This window comes from Sus scrofa, chromosome 3, assembly GCF_054392235.1.
Source record: "Sus scrofa isolate SSC_HxYL_T2T_F1_AM1 chromosome 3, Sscrofa_HxYL_maternal_Yorkshire_Landrace_v2.0, whole genome shotgun sequence".
Taxonomy (NCBI): Eukaryota; Metazoa; Chordata; class Mammalia; order Artiodactyla; family Suidae; genus Sus; species Sus scrofa.
The window spans coordinates 4,019,805-4,036,323 of NC_139385.1; the positions used below are offsets into that span (position 1 = coordinate 4,019,805).

At 61.6% G+C, this 16,519-nt stretch overlaps 1 protein-coding gene and 2 long non-coding RNA genes across 7 annotated transcripts; 1 reads left to right on the forward strand and 2 right to left on the reverse strand.

The window, feature by feature from the left end:
- Nucleotides 1–395: 395 nt before the first annotated feature.
- LOC146404339 (uncharacterized) lies at nt 396–2,495 on the reverse strand. Of its 2 annotated transcripts, none has more exons than XR_014840007.1 (3): nt 2,359–2,495; nt 1,733–1,814; nt 396–1,186 (listed from the first exon to the last, which is right to left on the reverse strand). It is a non-coding gene; the product is annotated as an uncharacterized LOC146404339 (long non-coding RNA). The 2 variants fall into 2 exon arrangements; XR_014840006.1 differs by having other exon boundaries at nt 1,733–1,845.
- A 582-nt stretch (nt 2,496–3,077) lies between these two features.
- ACTB (actin beta) lies at nt 3,078–6,463 on the reverse strand. Its single transcript, NM_001444420.1, is given in 6 exon segments — nt 3,078–3,869; nt 4,000–4,181; nt 4,280–4,718; nt 5,166–5,405; nt 5,538–5,666; nt 6,380–6,463. Coding segments are annotated over 5 exon segments (1,128 nt in total). The 5' UTR covers nt 5,661–5,666; nt 6,380–6,463; the 3' UTR covers nt 3,078–3,725.
- A 219-nt stretch (nt 6,464–6,682) lies between these two features.
- LOC106509620 (uncharacterized) lies at nt 6,683–16,323 on the forward strand. 4 transcript variants are annotated; one of them, XR_014840003.1, is made up of 5 exons: nt 6,683–7,030; nt 12,887–12,996; nt 13,421–13,474; nt 13,774–13,855; nt 14,129–16,323. It is a non-coding gene; the product is annotated as an uncharacterized LOC106509620 (long non-coding RNA). The 4 variants fall into 4 exon arrangements; XR_001307289.3 differs by lacking the exon at nt 13,774–13,855; XR_014840004.1 differs by lacking the exons at nt 13,774–13,855; nt 14,129–16,323 and having other exon boundaries at nt 9,374–12,996; nt 13,421–13,619.
- Nucleotides 16,324–16,519: the final 196 nt, after the last annotated feature.

Below are 16,519 nucleotides of genomic sequence, written 5' to 3' on the forward strand. Positions count from 1 at the left end.
CCTGCGGCTACAGCTCCGATTCGACCCCTAGCCTGGGAACCTCTATATGCCACGGGTGTGGCCCTAAAAAGCAAAAAAAATAAAGTCTGTGACTTTTTTTGGTGGGGGATGGGGGTGGGAGGAGCATGTCTGCAGCCTTCAGAAGTTCCTGGGCCAGGGATCGAACCCACACCACAGCAGTGACAATGCTGGATCCTTAACCACTAGGCCACCAGGGAACTCCAGGGCTCTTTTTTTTTTTTTTCTTCTTCTTCTTTTTGGCAGCATATGGAGTTCCCAGGCCAGAGGTTAGATCCAGGCCACAACTGCCACACCACACCCTTTTAACCCACTGCGCCAGGCCGGGGATCGAACCCGCGTCCTGGTGATGCAGAGACATGATCTTGCGCCACAACTGTAACTCCAACTCCAGGCTCTTACCTGTGATTTACTGAAACGTAAACAGCCATGTGTGACCCCAGGGGGCAGAGCAGCAGGACTATAAGCCCCAGGAGGGCCAGCCCGTCCCCACATCACCTCCCTCCCTCCCAGTGGAGCTGCAGAAGCACAGGTTGCATGTTCAATAAGCGGAGCATGGGAAGCAAAGACACCAGCCACTGGCAGGGGCCCTGGCTGTCCTCAGTCCCCAGTCCCTTGGCTGATCCCAGGCCAGCGCGTGTGTTCAAATGCTGCCACTGCCCCTCCGAGGTGCCTCAGGGCTTCAGAGGGACGCCTGTCTGACAGCAGGAGCGGCCTCCCTGCATCTTCACCTCTGGGCTCCAGGAGGACGAGTCGGGGGGGAAGGGAACCCCCTGGGCTCCCAGCCCCACGCTGGCCAGGACTCCCCGCTCTCAGGGCGCCTGTTCCATCCAGGCCAGGGCTGCCTCGCAGAGGAGGGACCGTCCCGGGAGAGGCGGTTTCAGCGCCTTGAGAAGTGGCCCTCAGGTGATCAGAGTGGCCTCATGGGGGAGCCAGCCACCTGGGAAGCAGGAGCACACCACCCAGGCCGAGGTGGCCTCGGGTCGGAGCAGAGATGCTGCACGTCTGTAAAGCAGGGGAGGTCCCTCTGTGGGGCTGAACCAGGCCGTGTCTGGCCGTTGATCTGCTGGGCTTCACGGGTGCCAGGGTCCATCGCCAGCTTCCTCACGTGGCAGGCGGGTAACCAGGGGCCAGGGTCCTTGTCCCCCTTTGGCTTTGGTTTCCTGATCTGTAAAGTGGGTGCCGAGGAAAGCAGAAGGCAGTGGGCCTTCCTCTGGCTCAGCCAGGCTCAGAGGATCAGCTGACCCCTGGGGAGCGGGGCAGGAGGAGCAGGACCTAAAGGGTCCGATGTGTGTCCTTTCACAGGGAAGCGCCTGCCCACAAGCACCCCTCCAGCTGCTACCCACGTTCCCATTTCTCCACTGGGCGGGTACAGTGACGTGACCTCCCAGGGCCACAAAGACCAGACACAAGGCCACCACCCTCCCATTCATCGCCAGGGCCTCTGCCTGAGACCACCCCCCACCTGCCCAGGTGACTGTCATCTGGCGTCTGGGGACCAGCTCCCAGCCCCCTCCCTCCAAGGAAGCCCCCGGCTTAAGAGGGACCCACCCCCATCCGCTTGGTTTCTGGTCTTTTTATTACCTTATTTGTTATTCAAAAGAAGCAAAACGATGATTGCTTTTTTTTTTTTTTAACCTGCATCTCTCCGTTTTGTTAACCACCCAGCCTCTGCTCTTCCCTTCTTCTCATTACCAACCCCTGGGAGTTGTACCTTCATGTTTATTCTCCGGCACCTCCTGAGGGCGGGGGGGATCCTTGTTTCCAGACTGGCAGCCCCTCGTCTGTGTCCCAAACTTCAGCACACAGTAGGCACTCAGCTACTAGCTGTGAAATGGTTAAGCCATCCCCGCTACAAAGCTCCCAGGGGCCAGGGTTCCCCACTACCCCTGAGTGAGAGCAGAAGAGCCAGAACTGGCCCGAGGGGCTTCCCTTCCCAGACCCCGGTTCCGGGGCCTCTGACTCTGCTCTTCTTTCTGCCCAGGTGAGAGGCAGCTCGGGACACCCTGGGGAATAGGCCCCTTCTGGACAGGACGGCAGGTACTGACTGAACTGGGAAGCCCGCCTGGGGCGCCCATGTGGTTTGGGGGCCCATCCCCACGGCCCGCAGTCTCCTCCCCACCTTTGCGCTGACAGTTCCATTTCTCACGTTCCTCCAGACCTGGAATGGACCCGTCCCCAAGGGCCTCGGCCCCCAAGGTGAAGGGTAAACCTGGAGAGGTTCACCGGAAGGGGCCCCCTCAGGGCCTCAAATCTGGATGGACCTAGGGGTAGGTTTCTGTGCCTCACTCCCTCTGGAGGTGTGGGGGCAAGACGGGTGCCCCTCCTGGGGGGCCTCACCCTCTTGCCTGCGTCCATCACAGCTTCTCAGCAGACAGGAGGTAGTCCAGGCTTGGTTTTCTTCTTCTTAACCAGGGAGACCCTGCCCTCCATGGCTGCTTCCCTGCAGGTCCCGAGAGAATGAGGCCAGGGCTGCACTTAAAGGAACAGAATAGCCAGTGCGCAGGGTGGCACCCACTCTCCATCCAGGGAGGCAGAATCCACCTCTCCAACAAGTGCCACCCCCAGGGCCAAGTGGGGCCACTTCTGCCACCCAACACCCCCTCCCCACAGGCATAGGATGGGTGGCACCACCAGAGACCCCTAAAGAAGTCCCTTCTACAGGTGTCATAAAGGCCATCCCCTGGCCATCAGGACAGGCACAGGAAGAGGTGAGGGAGGAGTGTGGCCAGGGAGGCCCCATCCCCACCCCAGGAGGACCCCAAGCTCAGCAAGTGAGGGCGTATCCAGGAGCCAAGGTCCCCAATTCCCCTGAGGTGTGGTACCCGGACCCAACACCCTGGCTCCCACCCCATCACCAGGACCTCAGAAGCCAATGAGAGATGGAGGTTTAAAGGCCAGGTCAGGGAGTTCATTTAAAACAAGCAAGACGAGAGGCCAGAACCCTGACCTCTCCCATAACCCCCACCCCAAGACCCCTCAGAGCTAAGAGGTACCCCAAATGCGCCCCCGTCCCCCACCCTTCTCCCCAGCACCCAACAACGCCAGCCACCACAAAGCCGTGTTTCTTTAAGGTGTGCACTTTATTGAACTGGTCTCAAGTCAGTGTACAGGTAAGCCCTGGCTGCCTCCGCACCTCAACCCGCTCCTAGGGGGACCAAAAGCCTTCATACTTCAAGTTGCGGGACAAAAAAGGGGATTGTGATGGCTGACCACTCAAAATAAAACAAACAAAAAGAACAAGTATTAAGGCGAAGATTAAAAAAAATGTTGGAGTACATAATTTACACTAAAGCGATGCTACTGCCCTCCTCGGGTGGACCTGGGCGAGGACTGGCCCTTCTCCTCAGGGGGAGGCGGGGCAGCTTTTGGGAAGGCAGGGACTTCCTGTAACAATGCATCTCATGATACTTGGAATGACTATTTAAAAAAAAAAAAAAAAAAAAAAAAAAGAACAATGTACAATCAAAGTCCTCGGCCACATTGTAAAACTTTGGGGGATGCTCCATCCAACCGACTGCTGTCACCTTCACCGTTCCAGTTTTTAAATCCTGAGTCAAGCGCCAAAAAAAAAAAAAAAAAAAAAATATCAAGACAAAAAAAAAAACCAAAAAAACAAAACCAAATAAAGCCATGCCAATCTCATCTCATTTTCTGCGCAAGTTAGGTTTTGTCAAGAAAAAGGTGGAATGCAACTAACAGTCCGCCTAGAAGCATTTGCGGTGGACGATGGAGGGGCCGGACTCGTCGTACTCCTGCTTGCTGATCCACATCTGCTGGAAGGTGGACAGCGAGGCCAGGATGGAGCCGCCGATCCACACGGAGTACTTGCGCTCTGGAGGCGCGATGATCTGGAAGGAGAAGGGGACAGTGAGGCGGGTGGCGGTCAGAGCCCTGGTCCCCAGAGCACCCGCTCCGCGGCGGCTGCCGTGGCACCCACGCCGCCCGGCCGCACCCGGCCAGCTCAGGCTGGGCACTCACCTTGATCTTCATCGTGCTGGGCGCCAGGGCCGTGATCTCCTTCTGCATCCTGTCGGCGATGCCTGGGTACATGGTGGTGCCACCCGACAGCACCGTGTTGGCGTAGAGGTCCTTGCGGATGTCGACGTCGCACTTCATGATGGAGTTGAAGGTAGTTTCGTGGATGCCGCAGGATTCCATGCCTGAGGGGGGAGAGAAGCCCGACTGAGCTTCCGCTGTGGCCACCACCGGGTGAGCCAGGGGGGGCGGGGGGAAGGCAGGGCCAGGGCTGCGTCCTCACCCAGGAAGGAGGGCTGGAAGAGCGCCTCGGGGCAGCGGAAGCGCTCGTTGCCGATGGTGATGACCTGGCCGTCGGGCAGCTCGTAGCTCTTCTCCAGGGAGGAGGAGGACGCGGCAGTGGCCATCTCCTGCTCGAAGTCCAGGGCGACGTAGCACAGCTTCTCCTTGATGTCCCGCACGATCTCCCGCTCGGCCGTGGTGGTGAAGCTGTAGCCCCGCTCCGTCAGGATCTTCATGAGGTAGTCGGTCAGGTCCCGGCCAGCCAGGTCCAGACGCAGGATGGCGTGGGGCAGGGCGTACCCCTCGTAGATGGGCACCGTGTGGGTGACCCCGTCTCCGGAGTCCATCACGATGCCAGTGGTGCGGCCAGAGGCGTACAGGGACAGCACGGCCTGGATGGCCACGTACATGGCTGGGGTGTTGAAGGTCTCGAACATGATCTGGAGGGAGGGAGGGACGCTGTCACCCTCGGGAAGCCGCCGGGGGCAGTCAGGCCGGACTGGGGACATGCAGAGAGTGCAAGGAACACGGCTAAGTGTGCTGGGGACCCCAGGTCGGGGAGTCACGTCAGACCTACTGTGCACCTACGGGATACACACTCCGAGGCCCCTTTACGGCAGCCTCGTCGGCTTTGTCACACGAGCCAGTGTTAGTACCTATACACCCACAGCACCTTATGCTTTTAACACCTAGTCAGAAAGGCAAACACGAGAAAGACTCCAGCTGGGGAAAAGCAAATAGAACCTGCAGAGTTCCAAAGGAGACTCAGGTCAGAGAAGAAAAGTCCTAGGAAAATGGCAGAAGAAAGAACAAGTGAGAAAGGGCGTGGCAAAGAGGGGCAAGAGAGGAGGGGGCGGCCGCCCGAGAGAGCCCAGTGGGCCACTGACCTGGGTCATCTTCTCACGGTTGGCTTTGGGGTTCAGGGGGGCCTCGGTCAGCAGCACGGGGTGCTCCTCGGGGGCCACACGCAGCTCGTTGTAGAAGGTGTGGTGCCAGATCTTCTCCATGTCGTCCCAGTTGGTGACGATGCCGTGCTCGATGGGGTACTTGAGGGTCAGGATGCCTCTCTTGCTCTGGGCCTCGTCCCCCACGTAGGAGTCCTTCTGGCCCATGCCCACCATCACGCCCTGCGGAAGGAGGGGCGAGGCGCCTTCAGCCCGGGCCCGGCCCCACCGGCCCCCACGCAGAAAGCCTCCCCCTTCCCTCCACCTGCTACCAAGACCCCACCCACCAAGTCAGACCCGAGGGCGGCGCCCTACCTGGTGTCGGGGGCGCCCCACGATGGAGGGGAAGACGGCCCGGGGAGCATCGTCGCCCGCAAAGCCGGCCTTGCACATGCCGGAGCCGTTGTCGACCACGAGCGCAGCAATATCGTCATCCATGGCGAACTGCAGGGGCAGCAGGACCGTGAGCCGGAGGCCGGGTGCGGCCGCCTCCGCCCTACTCACTTCCGGCGCGACGCGCGTTCGAGCCGCCAGGGGGCGCCGGCACGCGCCCAGATTGGGGACAAAGGAAGCCGGCCGGCCGCGTTATTACCATAAAAGGCAAACGCTGGTCGGAGGCGGCCCCGAGGCGCGCGGCAGGAAGCCAGGCCTCCGCCCCCTCCCCACTGGGCGCCAGCCCCGCCCCGCCCAAAAAGCGCCACTCGGCGGGCGCGCGGCGACCACACCCGGGGCGGCCCGTGGCTCCGCGAGGAAGTGCGCGCAGGCGCTCTCGCGCCGCGGCGACCCCACCCCTTCCGGCCGCCCGCCCCGCCCTCGCCTCCTGGGCCTACGGCGCACACGCACGCGCACTGGCGTCCCAGCCCCCACCCGGCTCGGCCACCGCGCCGCGCCCACCCACCCGCCCCGCCGCCCGGCTGCACTGCTCTCCCGCCGGCGGAGCGATCGGCCCGCTCGGACAAAGAATCGCCGCCGCTAGGGCTCCCAAAGAAACACTCTGGGAGCGCTCCCCGAGCGCAGCCCGGGCCCCGAACGAGGAGCGCATGAGTCCATTCCCGGCACCCGGCCGGCTGTCCACGGGGCCGGGGCGGAGGGGGCCACCTGCCCACAAGAGGCACGGGCCCAGCGCATCAGCGGCCCGGCCGGTGCGGGGACCCTACCTGGTAGCGGTGTAGACCGGCGGCGAAGGCGGAGCGGCAAGGGCGAGGGGCCTGTGCTGGCGGAGTGGACGCGGTCTCGGCTGTGGCTGTGCGTCGCGCCGCCGGGTTTTATGGGGCGCAGTCGCGGCGGCTCGAGCCATAAAAGGCAACTTTCGAAACGGCGAGCGCTGATTGGCCCCGCGCCGCTCACTCACCGGCCTCGCCGCACAGTGCAGCATTTTTTTACCCCCTCTCCCCTCCTTTTGCAAAAAAAAAAAAAAAGAAAAAAAAAAAAAAAGAAAGAGGGAGGGAGATGGACTGGCTAGGAGAGAGCGAGAGCGAGATTGAGGAAGAGGAGGGAGAGAGTTTTGGCGTCGGCCGCCCTTGGGTGCTGGGCCCCAACAGTGGGCCGCCGCCCGCCTGAGCAGTGTCGGGTCCGGCCCCGCTTGGCCAGGCCTGCACCCGGCCTGCTGGTCTCCGGGTCTCCCCACCCCGGCACCCTCCGAATGTGGATGCCCCAAAGCAGTGAGCGCCCCTGTGGGCAAGGGTCAGCACGGATGCGAGAGTCCCTGGTTGCTGTGGGTGCATGCTTAAGGAGCAGGTGGGGGAAAGGAGTGATGAGAGAGTCACCCTCCCCTTGGCGACATTAGCTCTGCTGCCCAGAAAGCCTGGGTAAGGGGGGGCCCCGACTGGGGGTGCTGAGCTTGCTAAGTGGGGGTGCTGAGCTTGCTAAGGGGGCACATTACTTAGAGACCGTGGGCTTGAGGGCTATGGTGGGGCATGCTTGAGTCAGGGGACTTGGAGACACGTAGCAGGGGCTTCAGGACTGCAGTCTCTAGGGACAGGACAGGCCCCAGGGGCTGGGGGCTGGAAGTTCCCCGTGAAGAGGGCTCCAGGCCTCCCTTGCTGCAGGCCCAGGAGAGGTGGGCTCCGTAGAGCAGAGAAGCTGTTCCCATGGAGCTGGGCTGCGGCTGAGGCTGCCTGGTCACACCCAGCCAAGGCCAAGCCTGGGCCGTTAGCTGGCGACCCAGGCAGCTGCCAAGCACTGCTGGCTGCAGGCAGGCAGGGCCACTGAGCACAGCTCTGGGACCCACCATCCATCGTCTGTCTGTCACGTGCAGCCACAGCTGAACTGCCCTCCTAGACCATCTGGAGGCCACCAAGGACTGGGGAAGGACATTCAATGTGCCAGAGAGGAGTTAGGGGGAGGGGGGTGGGGCAGCAGGGACCAGCTGGGGCCCACTCCTGCCCTGGTCTCTCCACCAAACACGGGGTCAGACCTGGGTGCCCCCGGGTGTTCCCAGTGGTTCCCTGCTCTGGGAACTGCCTGTCCAGCAGGGAGAGCCTGCACCCAGGCGGGGGCCACCAGTGGGCAGTGAGTGGCCGAAGGAAGCCCAGCGGGGCAGCGTGGAGGTGCACCTTCTCCGAGGCCGTGACAAGCTGAATTTTCCCACAAAGGAAACAGGGCAGAGGGGTCCAGGTGGGGGCCCTGGCCTGCCCTCGGGCGTCTGTCTCCAGGTCTGCCTAGGGCTTTGCTACGCATAGTAGGTGCTCCTTGAGTGTGTGTTGAAACCAGCGAAAGATTAGTCCATATATGGGTGTGGAATCTGGCCAGGGAAGAGGCAGCTTGGTCCAGCCCCCTGTGGGAGGCCAGTGGCAGGGCACTTGGAAGGTTGCAGAGGCTACAAACAGGTAGGAAGGGTGACCGTCCCCCAGCGCACAGCAGAGCCTGCAGGCTCAGGGCCACCAGCTAGCATTCCCAGGGAACAACTCCCCCAACCCCGCCCCAGGCCTGGGCGAATGTTCCCAGCCCATCCACTCCCTCCCTCCCAGGGGCCAGACTGCGCTCCCTGTCCCAGGCCTTGTGTCTCTCAGTCGTGGGCGAGGGGCCAGCCACCTCAGGACCTGCCAGCCCTGTGATTCGGGGGTTGGGGCGGGAGGTGGGGTTTGCTGCGGGTTGATGGGCTGCCAGCCCGGTGGGGGGGCTGGTCACACTGGGACCACTGCAGGGCCCCCCGGGCAGGGCAAGGATGGAGAGCCAGGCTGGTCCCCAGGCAGGACCTGTGCTGCCACCTGGCCTCTTCTCAACCAGGGCCAGCCAAGGGGCACGCTCGCCCCCACTGACCTGGGGGCCTGGTACCCTCCTGGCCCTCTGTCTGCCGCAGCCCAGTGGTCTCCTGTGCCGGCCAGCATCCCCCTCCTCCTGCGGGGCCCCCCCCAGGGCCCTGATCTGAGGGCTGAAGAAGGGACGGCCTGGGTGTCCTGGGTCCTGAGAAAGGACCCCGAAAGAAGGAGGCCTGGGAGGGGGCTGGGCAGCCGCCTGGGGGAGGGGAGGCGCTGGGGGGGGGGGGGAGAGAGCAGCAGGAGGAGGAAAAGAGGAAGTGAGGCGGCCAGAGGAAGAGGGAGGAGACCGCGGGAGAGGAAGTGAACAGGTTCTCGGCTGGCCGGGAACTTTGCCCTCGCAGGCAGGGAGTTTTCAGAGCCGCCCGGGCAGGCGCACAGCCCCGGCCCCCCGGCCACCCCCGCCCGTGGGGACCGTTCTTGCCTTTCCGGGGCTTTTTTCTTCTCTGCGGTCCCCTGCCCGCGAGGCCCCCAGGCGAGGGGACATTTACAACCCACGCCAGAGACCAAGCCCGCCTCCTCCAGCCCAGGCCGCCCCGCTGGCTGCCTGGCTCTGGCCTGGGGGCCCCGCCGCTGCCCGCCCCTGCGGGGACCCCAAGGCACATTTTTCAGAGGGAGACACTGAGCTGGGACCCAGAAGGGGAGGAGACCTCCCAACGAGACCGCCGGCTCCGGGAGAGACCCTGCCAACAGTCCAGCAAACACGGCCCTTGTTACAGATGCGGACACTGAGGCCGGGCTGGAAAAGGGCCCAGGGCACGGAGTCCCCTGTCGGGGGTTCGAGGTGCAGGGCCTGGAGGCCCCTCCCTGGGTAAAGTGTCCCCCTGCAGTGTCCCCAGGGACTGGGGCCAAAGGCTGTTCCAAAGTCTAAATTCCTGGGTCCTTCCTTCTCAGTGCTTATCTCCTAAGGCCCAGAGAGGCAGCCACTAGCCTCCGGTCACACCACCAGCGTCCTGAGGCTCCGAGCCTGCTCGCCCCGCCACCTCTTTCCTCGCCCGTCCTCGCCTGCTCCCAGATGGTCTCCAGAGGAGAGTCTGGACCTCGGAATTTACTGGACTTGGGGTTCCTCTGCCTCCTGCCCCACTTTGCCTCAACCTTCAGGGCCAGCTCTCCGGCTGCCCGCTCCAGGAAGCCTGCCAGGACTTGCTCCCCCCACCAGAACAGCGGTCACCTTCCTGCCCAGAGAGGGGAAGTGACCCAGCCAGGATCACTCAGCAAGGGCACAGGCAGGAGCTCAACCTCCTGGATCACGCTGCTCCTACATCCCACACACCAGCCCCAGGCAGCCAGGCACGCTTCCAGAGAGGAACAGCACCAGACACTGTTTTGAGCAATCCCCTGAAGAAGCAGATGTGATTCCTGAGACAGACCTCAAACAAGAGAACCAAAGAGAACAGGTTCTGATGCCCAGGGAGGAGAGCAGTGGATTTCCTGGGGCAGGCCTCTGGGGTGCCCAGCCAGCGGAGGGAGGCCGGACTGGGCCCTGCGTGCTCTCCTGGGCATTCGCCAAGGCCTTGGCCCCAGCCCAGCCTCCAGCCAGAGTCTGTCCCAGGGCTGTCACTAGGCAGCCTCCAGATCCTCAGCCCGCCCTGGGGCGTCCCCTGCTCCCCGACGGATAGAGTCATCTGCCAAGGGGGATCCCTGCCCCGGAGAAACTGGGAACTTGTGACACTTCCTGGGAGAGTTTTTAAAAATCCTTAAAAACCACCCTCTCTCTTCCTGGCCCCAGGGCACCCTGGGGAACTGCCCAACCTCCTGGGGAGTCCCCAGCCCAGCCCACCTGAGTGAGTTTTTCAGAAAGAGATGCGATTTTTCCCTGGCCATCCCCGCTGCACACCCAGCTGAGCCCTCTCCTCGGAGCCCCGGGCCCTTCTGGGCCCGTTGTCCCCATTCTCTGGATAAGACCTCGAGGTGACCCGGGCAGACCCTGACTGCTGAGAGGGGGCAGTCCCTCAGGGCCTGACAGTTGTCCCAGGCAGACTGGAGGCATCCCAGCCTCACGCCCCACCAAGTTGTGGTCCCAGGGGGTCTCTGAGGTCCATTCCTCACCCGGGCCCACAGTAGCCCACTGGGAGTGGCTGGTGGCCTGCCCGAGTCACCTGGAGGCCAAGGGAGCTGGCCCGGGACAGAGGCCTGAGAAGCTGGGTGACAGGTTGAACCAAGTGGGGTGGGGTCAGCCGCACTTCAAGTTCAGGCCAAGCGGGGTTCTGGAGGCTCCTGGGCCCAGCACCCCAAAGTGCTGGCAAACACACCCGCATGAATGGCACAGACAGGAGGCTGCGTGGACCCTACACCTTGGGCCTCTGTCTTGGGGCTGTGCGAAGGGGCAGGGAGCATCTGGCTCCCAGGGGGCCGGGGGCAGTCAGTGACCTGGGCTCTCAAGTCTCAGGCCCAGGGCTGGGCGCCCATGGCTGTGGTCGCCGTTGGGACCCAGCCCCTTCCTGGCTGGTGGCCTTGCTCCTGCACCTTCCCTGCCTGGGCTGGGGGCTCAGAAATGCCCCGGGAGCTGGGGGCAGGGGCAGTGGAAGTGCTGGGGGCTGCCCCTCCTGGAGGAAGTGAAAGGGGAACGAGCAGGAGGGGAGGGAGGTGTTGGGAGCGTGCCGGCGGGTGGGGCCAGGGCTGACTCACAGCCACAGCTCACCCACCTCAGGGTGCAGCCCGGCCACCCCGTCCACAGGAGGACGAGGGGAGGACAGAGTCCCCGAGGGCCCACCGCGAGCGGAGCCAAGCCGAGCCTGTGTCACCACGCAGAAAGTTCACCCCGCCCCACCCCGGCCAGGCAGGAATCTCCCCATTTCTCAGACAAGCCAACTGAGACCAGTGAGAGCCAGAGACCCGGCCTAGCAGTTAATAGCCTGCGATTCTCAGAACGCACCAGAGCCTGGTGTGGGGTCAAGGCCCCTGGCCAGGCTCAAAGGGGCCGGCTGTGTCCCTGAGGCCCCAGCTGGGGAAACTGAGGCTCAGAGTGGCCAGTGGGCAGTGCAGAGCTGGGCTCCCTCCCTGGTGCCCAGGGCCCCACGTGGGGCCAGTCCTCAGCTGACGCCACTCCTCCAGCCTGGGGCCTGGGGCCCGGGCCCGGCCAAGTGGAAACCCGATCGGCTCCCCCACGTAGCTGCGGAGCCAGGCCCTCCTGGGCCAGAAATCTCAGCCGCCTGCTGGGCTGGCCAGAAACCTGAGCCTGCCCTGCAGCCAGAGCTTCAGTGCTGCCAGGGATACAGAGGGGGGACCAAGCCCGGGCTGCACTGTCCGCTGGAGACACAGTCCTGACCCGGTGAGACTGGTTCTGTGCGAGCCCAGAGAAGCCCCAGCCACGGGCGTGGGTTTGGCAGGTCAGGCAGGGAAGGGGTTCCCTGGCACAAGGGCCGGTGGGGGGGACGGGGGCAGCAGGCAGGGCCCTCCCCCCTCCATTTCCCAGGTCACTAGGGAATGACTGGGGCTGTCACATTCACTCACCTGGGCTGCTGAGACCCATAGCCCTGGGGACACACAGATGGACCTGAGGACACACGTGCCCACAGCTGGGACCAAGAACACAGGGTGGGGCTTGGTCCAGACCCAGGCAGGACTCAGCAGTGAATGCCACTGCACACAGTGGGGCCACATGCCATGCCCTCTTAGCAAAGCCAGTGTGAAGGAGGCCCCCGAGCAGGCGGGGAGCCCCAGGAGAGAGCGTGCCATCCACAAAGCAGGACTCGGTTCTTTCTCACCCCTGGATGTCCTTGGAAAGTGACAAGGCATCTCTGGGCCAACCGGGGTCAGCAAGACCCTGCGTGGATGACGCCGTCTGGCTGGGCCTCCCGGGCCTTTGAGGGGCCTGTCACAGACAGCCTGGAAGCTGGCCATCACCTGCCTACCTATCAACAGGGAAGCCAAGGTCCAGAGATGGGCAGAGCTTACCCAGCGCCACAGAGCACATGCGGCAGGCTGGGGTCCCGGCCTGAGGGCTGGGGGTTGGCCTTTTGTGTGCAGCCAGGACAGCAAGGACAAGGCCAGGTTTTCCGCGGGGAGAGCCAGGCTGGTCCGTCCAGCACAGGACAGGCCCCCACTCCACTTAGCCAAGAGGCATGATGGCTCTAAAGCCTGACCTGGGGAGTTGCCATGGTGGCTCAGCGGGTTAAGAACCAGACTAGTATCCAGGAGGATGTGGGTTCCATCCCTGGCCTCGCTCAGTGGGATAAAGGTCTGGCATGGCTGTGAGCTGCAGCATAGGTCGCAGACACGGCTGGGGTCTGGCATGGCTGTGGCTGTGGCGTAGGCCGGCTGCTGCGGCTCTGATTTGACCCCTAGCCTGGGAGCTTCCATATGCCATGGGCGCGGCCCTAAAAAGACCAAAAAAAAAAAAAAAAAAAAAGAATTGGATGGAAAGTTCTCAGTGCTCAGCTCCAAAGTCTCTCTGCTTGGACACAGGCAAGCTGCTTGGGAGTCTGTGGCCTTGGCAGACTAGCTCCCCTTCATCACAGAGCCGCAGGGAGGGGACAGATGCGCCAGCAGACGTGCTTGAGCAGAGCCTGCCCAGGGTGAGTACAGGGTGGCCATGCAGGCGACTCGGGCCAGGATCGCCCTGGCCCTGTGACATGAAGGTCATGGGACCACGTCTCGTCCCAGGCTCGCTGGAGGCTACAGGACCTGGGAGGGGCTCCAACAGGGGACAGCAGGGGCGGTGCACCCTGACCCCCCGGAGCCCCATCTCAGTTGGCCCCCTCCCTCCTGGGCCAGCTCCCAGAGGAGGGGCCGTGAAGCCCTGGGGGAAAGACCTTCCGCTGTGTGTGTGTGTGTGTGTGTGTGTGTGCACGCGTGCGTGCACACGTGCTCATGTGTTGTGTGCGCCTCTCCCGTGCCTGTCATACATGAAGCAGGGCCCAGGAGGGGTGGGTGCTGAGGAGGGCGAGTGGGTGGCCACCACCTTCTCCTTCACGTCCTTCTGGGTTGTTCTTCCCGCAGAGAATCCCGACACAGTGTTTGAGCAAGAAAGAGAGCGGCAAATCGAGGAGAGAGGTGAGCAAAAGCCCTAAAGGGGCATTTTAGACAAGAGGCCACGCAAATCTTCGCATGGCCAGGAAAGACAAAAGGAGCTCAACACCACGGGTCATGCGGGAAATGCAAATAAAACCACGGCGAGATACCACTTCACCTGCTACAGCAGCCCGTGTGCCCTGGTGTCTGTGTGCTCCGGTGTCTGAGTGCTCCTGTGTCTGTGCGATCCGGTGTTTGTATGATCCAGGGGCTGTGTGCTCTGGTGTCTGTATGATCTGGAATCTGTTTGATCCCGTGTCTGCGTGATCCTGTGTTCGCAGAGCTGAAGGTCAGCAGAGCCGATCTGTGTGTGCAGAAATCTGGATGGCGGTGCCTTTTGGGGGAGGACTAGCTGGAAAGCGGGTGAGGGAAGCTTCTGGGACCTGGACGTGTCCTTCTGTCTGGGTGCTGGATACAGCGTTCAGGTCATGTAGCTGCACGCCTTTGAAGCCCATGCTTTCCCGAGATGGTAGCTAGTTTTGGAGGGTTGGCCCAGCCTCACCTGGCCTGTAGTCCTTAGAGCCCCAAACTCCTGCTGGCCTCAGGGCCTTTGCACTTGCCATTCTCTCTGCCCAGAGTGGACCCTTCTCTCCACACACACCCTTTGTGCTTCTTTCAGTTCTGCTTCTCTTTCAGGGCTCGGAGTAAACATCCCCTCTTCCAGGAAGCCCTCTGGGGATCCCACTCCTGCACTTTGTCGTGTTCATCCAGCCAATTCTTGGATGTATCTGTGTGATTATATAGGTTTACTCTCTCCCTCCGTGTTCCACACAATCGTTCCCCCGCCCAGGGCTGCACCCAAAGTGTACAGAAGCTCCCAGACAAGGGGTGGAATCAGAGCTGCAGCCCACAGCCTACGCCACAGCCACAGTAATGCGGGATCCAGGCCGCGTCGGCAACGTGCAGCGCCAGATCCTCAGCCCACAGAGCGAGGCCGGGGATCAAACCCGCATCCTCATGGATACTAGTCGGGTTCATTCCCGCTGAGCCACGACAGGAGCTCCAGGGACCACATTTAGTTGGGTCGCTGTGGGTTGGATGCCCTTCTGATGGTGCAGGGTTAATGCAACTTTTGCTTTTCATCTGCAGATGGAAGGAAGAAAGGGAGGGAGGGAAGAAGGAAGGAGCATTTCTCTACAGAAGCACAGGGGGTGCAGGAGTAGGCCTGAGGTCTCTCAGCGGTGTGAGCATCCGGTCTCAGGAGGGTGTGGGCGCAGCCCTGGCAGGGATGGTGTCCCAGGACTGCCAAAGCCCATGAGGAATAGGCCGAGGGAGGAAGGGGTTGGACCAGCTCAGGGCTCACACCTCCCAGCGGATGTTGACAGGAGGGGAGTATGGGAGGGTGGGTGTCACAGGAAGTCCTTAGGTCTCTGGGCTGCAGCTGGCTCACCCAGTGTCTGATAACACTCACAGGTCAGACGCCAGCCTTGTTCTCCAGAGGTCCTCAGAGGAAACAACTGTCTGATATCCTGAACATGTGAGGAGCTGAAATGGAGGAAGAGCAACCCAGCTTGAGAATCAAGCAAGGCTTTTTACGGAAGGGGTCTTTTTGGCTGGGCTTTGAGGTTTGAATAGGAGTTTACAAAGGAGACAGTTTAGAGAGGGCTTGTCAGAAGGGCCTGTTGGGAGAACTGCACACATCTGATGTGGCTGGGACCTTTGGAAACTGAGTCCATAGAACTCTCAGTGGAGAGATCTTGGCTCAACACCATTTTTGTTCTGGCCAACACCCAGTAGAGTACATGGAGGCCCCCACTGAGAAAGAGGTCAACTGGGTGAGCAGGATTAGGGGGGATGGGGTTGGGAGAGCCCTCTTAACACAGCTCAGAGCGGGCTATGAGTACTTACCCCTCAGAAGGAATGTAGCGGGCCTTGAACTCAGGTCCCATTGTACAGATGGGGAGACTGAGGCGGACAGGCACAGAGCTAGGCTAGAATAGCTGCGTTAAGCTTGGGTTCTGGAGCCCATAAGGGCAAGAAACAGGCCCTCCTGGAAGCTAGACACCCTACAGACACAAGTTTACTGGGCCAGCCTCTGGGGCCCAGCACTGGGCGAACCATGACACCCACCAAAGAACTGGTTAGAAACTAGGAACTAGAACTCTGCCACAGGTGACAGCTGAAGGGCCTCCGGGCTTCTCTCCCCCAGAGCTGTCAGGTGCCTGCTGTTCCTCCCCTCAGCAGACTCAGCACCTGCCCAGAGAAGGAAAGCAAGCTACAGGGCCACACAGCAAGAAAGTAGCCTTGGAACTCAGCCAGGAGGTGGAAAGTGCTTCCCAAGTCTGGAGATTAGCTGGCGCCCAGGATGCCTGGGGCGGGTGTGTTCCCAGAGAACTGGCATAAAGTCAAGAGCTGGGACTTTGTTGGCAAGGGTGGTGGGGAGCCACAGAGGGTGTGGGAGCAGAAGAGGGGGTGGGGCCCAGTCTGATGTTTCAGGAGATGGTTCTACATTCTTTTTTTTTTCCTTTGTCTTTTTAGAGCCGCACCCGCGGCATAAGAAAGTTCCCAGGCTAGGGGTCCAATTAGAGCTGCAGCTGCCAGCCTACACCACAGCCACAGCAACGTGGGACCTGAGCCAAGTCTGTAACCCACACCACAGCTCACAGCAACACCAGATCCTTAACCCACTGAGTGAGGCCAGGGATCAAACCTGTGTCCTCATGGATGCTAGTCAGATTTGTTTCCACTGGAGATGGCCCTACATTCTCAGAGGGCCCAGGAGGCTCTGCAACAAACCCTGTAGCCTCAGATTTCGGCTTTCTCTCTGCCTCTGGCCAGATACAAGTTTGTATTAGAAATACTAGAGTTATGCAAAAATAACGGAATAATCACTTGTGTGTCTGTGACACTCTTTCACGTTTCTGATGTCCTATAGATGGATTTTGTCCCCATGGCAATCCCAGAGGCAGGAAGGGCAGCTTTAATCACATTGTGTTATAGCTGTGGGTAGCAAGGCCGACACACAGGCAAGGTTGGGGACCTGCCCGGGGATGGGGTACCCGCAGGTCCCTCGTGTTCACCTGGGTG